This window comes from Petromyzon marinus, chromosome 74 (genome assembly GCF_048934315.1).
Source record: "Petromyzon marinus isolate PM22_M1 ecotype Great Lakes invasive population chromosome 74, UKy_Petmar_22M1.pri1.0, whole genome shotgun sequence".
NCBI classification, from domain to species: domain Eukaryota; kingdom Metazoa; phylum Chordata; class Hyperoartia; order Petromyzontiformes; family Petromyzontidae; genus Petromyzon; species Petromyzon marinus.
Genome location: NC_133740.1, coordinates 11,297,688 through 11,308,394, shown reverse-complemented (window position 1 = coordinate 11,308,394; position 10,707 = coordinate 11,297,688). Strand labels below are relative to the sequence as shown.

The following is a 10,707-nucleotide window of genomic DNA, read 5'->3' as shown; positions in this document are numbered from 1 at the left end:
AAGCACAGCAGGTTGGCACAGTAGGGGGCACAGGTGGTGCATCAGCCAGTCATCTCAGTCAGTCGACCCGTGGCACCTGGGTCTGCCCCGTGACCTCCTGCCAGCGGGCGTTCGACACTTCACGTGGCCTCAGGGTGCACATAGCCTGGCACAAGCGTCGTGGTGACGTCACCGCCACTTAGTGGCGAATGGCGGTTGTTGTTGTTGTTGTTGTTGTCTATGTGTGTGTCTATGTGTGTGTGTCTATGTGTGTGTCTATGTGTGTGTGTCTATGTGTGTGTGTCTATGTGTGTGTCTATGTGTGTGTGTCTATGTGTGTGCGTGTGTTGGCACAGTAGGGGGCACAGGTGGTGCATCAGCCAGTCATCTCAGTCAATCGACCCGTGGCACCTGGGTCTGCCCCGTGACCTCCTGCCAGCGGGCGTTCGACACTTCACGTGGCCTCAGGGTGCACATAGCCTGGCACAAGCGTCGTGGTGACGTCACCGCCACTTAGTGGCGAATGGCGGTTGTTGTGTCTATGTGTGTGTGTCTATGTGTGTGTCTATGTGTGTGTGTGTCTATGTGTGTGTGTCTATGTGTGTGTATATGTGTGTGCCTATGTGTGTGTGTCTATGTGTGTGTGTATGTGTGTGTCTATGTGTGTGTGTCCGGCAAAAGAACCCCCTACCTCCTCGCGGTGCCGGACGGGCAACTCTGTCGTGGACAGTGCTGTGGGGGGAGATCCAATTTTGATTGGCTCCTCCCCTCATGGCATATGTGTCCACCACAGGGGCTAAACGGGGGCTCTGGACGGGTGCGAGGGGCTGGTAACCCCTCCACCTTCAATTAATTACCACGAAACCACGAGTTAAACTGAAATATGTAACTAATAAGCTTGTGCCGGAGGCCCCGGGGGGCCAGGCGTCTATGACGTCTCCTGGCCAAACCCCAATTGGCGGAGCCAGGAGATTGAATACCTACCCTCGGGGCTACTCCAGAAACAACGAAAAGCCACTACGGGTGGCCACGTGGAATGTTCGAACGCTCACTGCAGAGGAGAGGCTGCCACTCCTCTGTCGGGAGCTGGACCGGTACCGCCTGGATCTATGCGGCATTCAGGAGGTCCGGTGGACCGGCTCTGGCTCCTGCCACCATGAGGGGTGGACAGTCCTCTACTCGGGGCAGCAGACTGCCAAACAACAGGGTGTGGGTCTTCTTTTGAACAAAAGAATGAAGGGGGCGTGGGAGCGTGGCGGCGAGGTGTGGGAAGCTGTAAGCCCCAGGCTACTTTGGGCTCGCCTTCCCATCAACCGGAGGCGAGGAATGGTGGTCGTGGTTACTTATGCCCCCACCGAAGATGAACATCCGTGGAGGGATGCAGGCAAAGCCGATGAGTCAGATGCCTTCTATGACCTCCTGTCACAGGTGCTGGCTAAAGTGGCCCCTCGGGATAGAGTCATCATGTTGGGTGACTTCAATGCCCGAGTTGGTCATGATACTGACACCTGGTCTGGAGTGATTGGAGGGCATGGGCCAGATCAGCTCAATAACAACGGTAGGAGGCTGCTAGATTTTTGTGCAGCCCATGGGCTTGTAATTACCAACACGCTGTTCCGGCATCGGCGCATCCACACAACATCATGGATGCATGCCGGGTCCAAGCAAGAACATCTGCCGGACTACATAGTGACGGACCAGCGAATGCGAGCCCATGTCCTTGACACCAGGACCTACCGTGGAGCTGATCTGCCCTCTGACCATTGACTAGTCATCTGTAAGATGCGCCTGCCATTCTTCCACTCCGGTGGTGGGTGTACACCCAGGACCCCATTCCAACATAAAGTGGCCTGGTCTCAGTTATCTGATGAAAGTTGCAAGCGAGAATTTCATCATCGCTTGCGGCTGGGATTGGCATCGTCCCCGACTCCTCCTGATGTCGAGGGTAAATGGGCGAGGTTTAGGACTGTGACTCATGCAGCTGCAATGGCTGCTTTGGGTACGTGGTCCAGACCTCCCCAGAGATCCTGGCTGACAGAGGAGGTGTTCAGGATGGTTGAGAAAAAGCGACAGGCCCACTGTCATCGGCTACAGAATCTCACGTCAGAGAATGAGGAGGCTTACCACAGCCTTCGCTCGGAGGTTCAGAGAGCCGTGAGGCGCTGCAAGGATGGGTGGTGGTCGCGGGTTGCTGAGGAGATGGAGTCTGCCTCAGTGGCCCGTGATCACAAATCTCTATTTAACTCCATCAAAAAAGTAACCTGCAGCGCCACACCTATTACCATCATTAGGGGAAAAAACGGTGATCCAATCTCCGACCGCCAGGAACAGGTTCGCAGATTTGCTGAGCATTTCTGTGAGGTCCTGGGGGAGGGAAAATCCCTCAGCCAGGAAAACATCGTGGCACAAAGTGAGGATGACCCTGCTGAGGCTGCGGTGCCTCAAATATTGGAAGAAGTCACCCCCTGTGAGTGGCTGGGTGAGGTGCCATCTGCTGAGGAAGTATTGAAGGCGATCCGGAGTCTGAGACCAGGAAAGGCAGCGGGCAGAGATGATCTCCCAAGCGAAATGCTGAGGGACGGTGGCGTTTGTGCACAGACTGCCCTATATGACATCATAACAACAGTCTGGACCACTGGACGAGTTCTGCAGGATTGGAAGGATGCCCTGGTGGTCCCCCGTTTTAAGAAGGGGGACCGCACAGACTGTAACAACTACAGGGGCATCTCACTCCTCAGTGTGCCGGGAAAGGTCCTGGCAAGGATTATTCAGCATCGCCTTGCCAGGCACGCTGAGGAGAGGCTTGCGGAGCCCCAATGCGGTTTCAGGAAAGGGCGGTCCTGCACAGATGCCATATTTCCTGTCCGTCTGCTACAGCAGAGGTGTAGGGAATTCCAACAAGACCTACATCTCTGCTTTATTGACCTGGTCAAGGCCTATGATACCATCAGTAGGCCTGGGCTCGGGGTCGTTCTGCGTGCTTTTGGAGTACCTGACCCTCTGCTCACGATCATTAAGGACCTTCATGATGGTGAGCGGGCCCGGGTAAAACTACATGGCCGGGAGTCAGAGCCATTCCCTGTACACCTTGGGGTGCGACAGGGATGTCCTCTGGCTCCCACATTATTTAACATCTATTTTGACCACGTAGTTCGTGAAGCCTTCAATAGCTGTACCGGGGGAATCTCCATATGGTACAGATATAATGGGAGGCTAATCGATGCCCGGGTGCGGTCAAGGGATGGCTCCCTATTGCTCAACCACGTTATGTATGCTGATGATTTGGTAATAGCTGCTCAGTCAGAGGAGGAGTTGGAGACACTGCTGCTGAGACTGGAGCGTGCCACTAAGAGGTGGGGCCTTACCATCAGCCCCACCAAAACTAAGCACCTGCCTGGGTATTTTGTACCATCGGACACTCCACCCCCACAACTCCCAATCGGTGATGGGGCAGTTGTGGAGAGAGTGGAGAGTTTCCCATACCTGGGCAGTGTGCTTATGACTGGCTCCAGTTTAACAGCAGAGGTCTCACTCCGAATCAGTCGAGCGGCAATATCTTTTCATCGGTTGCGTAACGCTGTGTGGAAGCTACCTGGTCTGTCGCTCCGCACTAAGCTTCAGGTCTTCTCGGCCACGGTCATTCCCTCCCTTCTCTACGCTTGCGAAACGTGGACCCCCCTAATGGAACATCTTCGCCGGTTAGAAACATTTAGGCTGGCCTGCTTACGATCCATCCTGGGTTTAACCAGAATGGATTGTGTGAGGAGCTCACAAATCCTTGAAAGATCTGGGCAGGGTCCCATCGGTGAGCTCCTCCGGCAGGCAAGGCTGCGATGGCTGTGTCATGTAGCCCGCATGCCCAGCCACCGCATGCCAAAACAGCTTTTGTTTGGCCGGATTGAGGGGGCTAAGCGGGCGCGGCACGGGCTAGAGAAGAGATGGAGTGATGTGGTACAGGAGGACGTGGAGCTGAGTGGACTTGCCGATGACTGGTACCAGCGGTGTCAAGATCGGCCTCTGTGGAGGAGGCTCGTGAAGGATGCTACTGGGCAGTTGGAGGCAGTCGCCCTCCAACAACAACGGAGGGCGGAGGAGCGACGCTCACAACAACGAGCGGAGCGCCGGGTGGCTAAAGCACAGCAGGTTGGCACAGTAGGGGGCACAGGTGGTGCATCAGCCAGTCATCTCAGTCATCTCAGTCAGTCGACCTGTGGCACTTGCGTCTGCCCCGTGACCTCCTTCCAGCGGGCGTTCGACACTCCACGTGGCCTCAAGGTGCACATGTCCTGGCACAAGCGTCGTGGTGACATCACTGCCACTTAGTGGCGAATGGCGGTTGTTGTTGTTGTTTGTGTGTTTGTGTGTTTGTGTGTTGGTGTGCTCATGTGTTGATGTGTTTGTGTGTTTGTGTGCAGCACAGCAGCAGCGGCGAGAGCCAGGACATTGAGACCAGGACACTGAGACCAGGACACTGAGACCTGGACACTGAGACCATGACACTGAGACCAGAGACCAGGCCACTGAGACCAGGACATTGAGACCAGGACACTGAGACCAGAGACCAGGACACTGAGACCAGGAGACAGAGACCAGGACACTGAGACCAGGACATTGAGACCAGGACATTGAGACCAGGACATTGAGACCAGGACACTGAGACCAGGACACTGAGACCAGAGACCAGGCCACTGAGACCAGGACATTGAGACCAGGACACTGAGACCAGGACACTGAGACCAGGACACTGAGACCAGGACATTGAGACCAGGACACTGAGACCAGGACACTGAGACCAGAGACCAGGACACTGAGACCAGGACACTGAGACCAGGACATTGAGACACAAGATGTCTCTGAAGGGCGTTTTAAGAATCTTTTACCTTCATTGAGCTGGGACGCTCCATGGCCACGTCCGCTCAACATCGCCACCACCGCCGCCACCACCACCGCCGCGATCCTCATCATCGCTGTGATCCTCACCATCGCTGCGATCCTCACCATCACCGCGATCCTCACCATCGCCACCATCTCGGCCCGTGGGCTTGCCGCGGTCCTCACGATGGCACGGTTCACTGTTCTGGAGGTCGACTTTGCTGCTGGCTGTCTAAACGTTTCGGACGCTCCGAAGACTTCCGCTTTTGGTCCTGATGTTGATGTTGTTATGTGTGTGTCTGTGTGTCTCTGTGTTTATGTGTGTCTCTGTGTTTATGTGTGTATGTATGTGTCTGTATGTATGTATGTGTGTCTCTGTGTGTATGTGTGTCTCTGTGTGTATGTCTGTGTCTGTGTGTATGTGTGTCTCTGTGTTTATGTGTGTATGTATGTGTCTGTGTGTGTATGTATGTGTGTCTCTGTGTGTGTATGTATGTCTGTGTGTATGTCTGTGTGTCTCTGTGTGTATGTGTTTATGTGTGTATGTGTGTATGTGTATGTATGTGTCTGTGTGTGTGTGTCTGGGTGCCTCTGTGTTTATGTGTGTATGTATGTGTCTGTGTGTATGTATGTGTGTCTCTGTGTGTATGTGTGTCTGTGTGTATGTCTGTGTGTCTCTGTGTGTATGTGTGTCTCTGTGTTTATGTGTGTATGTATGTGTCTGTGTGTGTGTGTCTGGGTGTCTCTGTGTTTATGTGTGTATGTATGTGTCTGTGTGTGTATGTACGTGTGCCTCTGTGTCTGTATGTGTGTCTGTGTGTATGTCTGTGTGTCTTTGTGTGTATGTGTGTCTCTGTGTTTGTGTGTATGTATATGTGTAAGTGTGTGTTTCTGTGTGTGCGTCTGTGTGTGTATCTGTGTGTGTGTCTGTGTGCGTCTGTGTGTGTGTGTATCTGTGTGTTTGTGTGTGTGTCTGTGTGTTTCTGTGTGTGTATCTGTGTGTGTGTGTATCTGTGTGTGTGTATCTGTGTGTCCGTGTGTGTGTGTCTGTGTGTGTGCCTATGTAATTGTGTGTCTGTGTGTGTATCTGTGTGTGTATCTGTGTGTGTCTGTGTATCTGTGTGTCTGTGTATCTGTGTGTGTCTGTGTGTATCTGTGTGTGTGTATCTGTGTGTCTGTGTGTTTGTGTGTGTGTGTCTGTATCTGTGTGTGTCTGTGTGTATCTGTCTGTCTGTGTGTATCTGTGTGTGTCTGTGTGTGTTTGTGTGTGTGTCTGTGTATCTGTGTGTGTCTGTGTGTTTCTGTTTGTGTGTGTGGCTGTGTGTATCTGTGTCTGTGTATCTGTGCGTGTCTGTGTGTGTGTGTCTGTGTGTGTTTGTGTGTGTGTCTGTGTGTATCTGTGTCTGTGTATGTCTGTATGTGTGTGTATCTGCGTGTTACCGTCTGTTAAAATTACGGTTGGGGAGGGGTCTTACAATCTGCGTAAAGTAACTATCATATGCAATGGTTATGTTTATATCGTATTCTTATAGCCTATCATAACTACGATATACAATCGCTCTTACGATTAGTGATGTTAATTGATATTTTAATGTGTGTATGCTAATGAGGTTAATAATATTATTATTATTGCTTCTGTCTTGGTGGAGGCAGAGGTTTGTGTTTTCTTTTCTCGTCTGCGAACACAAGGGTCAGGGTGTGGGTGAGATTGGGTGCGGTAACCATTGTGCCACCGCTCTTCCCATAGCCATACATAGCATGGACAAAGATCCCCCGTATAGCCTTCAACAGGCTGTTGGGGCAAGTGCTGTCAGCGAGTTAGGGTGGGGTGACCAACACCGCCGCACACGACCGCCTTTGTCTCCCCAGTGACGATGTTTACTACACACACCGCTACACCAGGTACCCATTTGACGCTGAGTCGACCTAGGGGAGGCCCAGGACCGGTTCAGAGAATCGTCACGGGTGTTGGTGGCCGTGGGCGGGAATCGGACTCGGGTCGCCGGGTTCGTAGAGCAGCGCTAACCGCTGCGCCACCACTCCCCTAACCCATCTGAACTATTTGATATTTTAGATTGTTACCCCACGACTGAGATTCAGTGTCGCTCTTTGTCAGGAGCGACCTGGCAATCACAAACCAGAGCTCAAAGAAAGCAGCTCCTCATCATCGTCATCATTGCGTGGAGTGATGTCATAGTCGTTACACACGTGGAGTGATGTCATAGTCGTTACACACGTGGAGTGATGTTATAGTCGCGTGGAGTGATGTCATAGTCGTTACACACGTGGAGTGATGTCATAGTCGCGTGGAGTGATGTCATAGTCGTTACACACGTAGAGTGATGTCATAGTCGTTACACACGTGTAGTGATGTTTAAGTCGAGGGGTAAACCGGAGGACCCGGAGACAAATCCACGCGACCACGGGGAGAGAGCGAGACGCAAACTCCAAATAGACAGCAGCAGTAGCAAGCGTCAGGGTCGGGATCGAACCCACGACCTCCTGTATACCAGGCGAGGTAGTTAACATCTCATAGACACCGCGCCTCTTACACAACCCTGGAGCGTCTCTTGACGAACCGAGATGTTCCCATCTCACGGGATTATCCCCGTGAGAGATAACACACAAAACACACACAGACACACATACACATACACACACACCTACACAACAACAACCGCCATTCGCCACTAAGTGGCGGTGACGTCACCACGACGCTTGTGCCAGGCCATGTGCACCTTGAGGCCACGTGAAGTGTCGAACGCCCGCGGGCAGGAGGTCACGGGGCAGACCCAAGTGCCACGGGTCAACTGACTAAGATGACTGAGATGACTGGCTGATGCACCACCTGTGCCCCCTACTGTGCCAACCTGCTGTGCTTTAGCCACCCGGCGCTCCGCTCGTTGTTGTGAGCGTCGCTCCTCCGCCCTCCGTTGTTGTTGGAGGGCGACTGCCTCCAACTGCCCAGTAGCGTCCTTCACGAGCCTCCTCTACAGAGGCCGATCTTGACACCGCTGGTACCAGTCATCGGCAAGTCCACTCAGCTCCACGTCCTCCTGTACCACATCACTCCATTTCTTCTCTAGCCCGTGCCGCGCCCGTTTAGCCCCCTCGATCCGGCCGAACAAAAGCTGTTTCGGCATGCGGTGGCTGGGCATGCGGGCTACATGACCCAGCCAACGCAGCCTTGCCCGCCGGAGGAGCTCACCGATGGGACCTTGCCCAGATCTTTCAAGGATTTGTGAGCTCCTCACACAATCCAGCCTGGTTAAACCCAGGATGGATCGTAGAGAGGCTAGCCTAACTGTTTCTAACCGGCGAAGATGTTCTATTAAGAGGGTCCACGTTTCGCAAGCGTAGAGAAGGGAGGGAATGACCGTGGCCGAGAAAACCTGAAGCTTAGTGCGGAGCGACAGACCAGGTAGCTTCCACACAGCGTTACGCAACCGATGAAAAGATATTGCCGCTCGACTGATTCGGAGTGAGACCTCTGCTGTTAAACTGGAGCCGATCATAAGCACACTGCCCAGGTATGGGAAACTCTCCACTCTCTCCACAACTGCCCCATCACCGATTGGGAGTTGTGGGGGTGGAGTGTCCGATGGTACAAAATACCCAGGCAGGTGCTTAGTTTTGGTGGGGCTGATGGTAAGGCCCCATCTCTTGGTGGCAAGCTCCAGGTTCAGCACAAAAGACAAAGATCCCCATATAGCCTTAACAGACTGTAGGGGCAAGTGCTGTTAGCGAGCACCTTTGAAGGCCGGAACGGTACACGAGGGGGTGGGTGGCCAGCACCACGCCCGACCGCCTTTGTCTCCCTAGTGGCAATGTTTACACACCGCACCAGGTACTCATTTGAGGCTGAGTCGACCTAGGGGAGGCCCGGGACCGGTTCAGATAATCGTCACTGGTGTTGGCCGTAAGCGAGAATCGAACCCGGGTCGCCAGGTTTATAGCGCAGCGCGGGAATCGAACCTGGGTCGCCAGGTTTATAGCGCAGCGCGCTAACCGGTACACTATCGCTCCCCAGCACACACACATATACACACGCATACACACACACATACACACACAATCACGCACACAGACAAAGCCCCCCCGTGTAGCCTTTACCAAGCTGCTGGGGCAAGTGGTGTGAAAGCGCACGAGGGGGTGGGCTGGCGTGCACCACCACCACCACTTCGCCCGGCCGTCTTTGTTTCCCCAGCGCTGATGTTTGTACAATACACACACACAATCACGCACACGCAATCACGCACACAATCACGCACGCGCATTCACGCAATCAGACACAATCAAGCACACGAAATCACACACACAATCACGCACACAATCACGCACACGCATTCACGCACACGCATTCACGCACACGCATTCACGCAATCACACACACTATCACGCACACGCAATCACGCACACAATCACGCACGCGCAATCACGCACACAATCACGCACACGCAATCACACACACACAATCACGCGCACACACACACAAAGATAAAGCCAAAAACAAAGATCCCCCATATAGCCTTAACAGACTGTAGGGGCAAGTGCTGTTAGCAAGCACCTATGAAGGCCGGAACGGTACACGAGGGGGTAGGTGGCCAGCTCCACGCCCGACCGCCTTTGTCTCCCCAGTGACGATGTTTAGACACCGCACCAGGTACTCATTTGGTGCTGAGTATACCTAGTGGAGGCCCGGGACCGGTTCAGATAATCGTCACTGGTGTTGGCCGTGAGCGAGAATCGAACCCGGGTTGCCAGGTTCATAGCGCAGCGTAGCGCTAACCGCTACACTACCGCTCCCCACCGCACACACTGACACACATACACACACACAGGTTCACACATACACACACACAGGTTCACACACACACAGGTACACACACACAGTGTACACACACACACACAGTGTACACACACACACAATCACACACACAATCACACACACAATCACACACACATACAATCACACACAATAACACATACACACAATCACACACACGCAATCACGCGCAGACTGTAGACATATCGTGGGAGTGGTGGCGCAGTGGTTAGCGCACTGCGCACTGCTCTGCGAACCGAACCGGGCGCCTGAGGCGTGGTGAAGTATGGTCAATCACCCCGTGGTGAAGTATGGTCAATCACCCCGTGGTGAAGTATGGTCAATCACCCCGTGGTGAAGTATGGTCAATCACCCCGTGGTGAAGTATGGTCAAACACCCCCGTGGTGAAGTATGGTCAATCACCCCGTGGTGAAGTATGGTCAATCACCCCGTGGTGAAGTATGGTCAATCACCCCGTGGTGAAGTATGGTCAAACACCCCCGTGGTGAAGTATGGTCAATCACCCCGTGGTGAAGTATGGTCAATCACCCCGTGGTGAAGTATGGTCAATCACCCCCACGATCCACACGACGAGGAGGGGGGGGGGGTCTCATCCAGCAGTGAATTTGACGAAACACAATTATACACACAAAGACAAAGATCCCCCGTACAGCCCTTCGCGGGCTGCTGGGGCAAGTGCTGCTGGGGCATGACACGCGAGGGGGTGGTCTGGCCAGCACCCCCACGCCCGACCGCCTTTGTCTCCCCCAACGCCGATGTCCACGACACACCGCACCAGGTAAGCGCGCTCCGCATTCATGGCCGAGTCGACCTAGGGGAGGCCCGGCGCCGATTCAGATAAGCGGCACCGCTGGCGTTTGGCGAGCGGGAATCGGTTCGCGATCAACGCCCTCGGCCTCCCCCTAGGTCCACTCGGCCTCAAACGGCGCGCAGCGAAACTATCGCCACCGGGGAGACAAAGGCGGCCGGGCGCGCGTGGCGCTGCCCACCTACCCAGCCGCCTGCCCAG

At 54.0% G+C, this 10,707-nt stretch overlaps 1 protein-coding gene across 1 annotated transcript in view; it reads right to left on the bottom strand.

Moving 5' to 3' along the window:
* The window catches only part of LOC116957421 (ephrin type-A receptor 4-like), a 76,062-nt gene that overhangs the window by 61,907 nt on the left and 3,448 nt on the right, over positions 1-10,707 (bottom strand). Inside the window, exon 2 of the mRNA XM_076056196.1 lies at positions 4,860-6,527. Within this exon, the coding sequence (XP_075912311.1) occupies positions 4,860-5,007 (148 nt within the window). The 5' untranslated portion in view covers positions 5,008-6,527. The remainder of the gene's footprint in view (positions 1-4,859; positions 6,528-10,707) is intronic.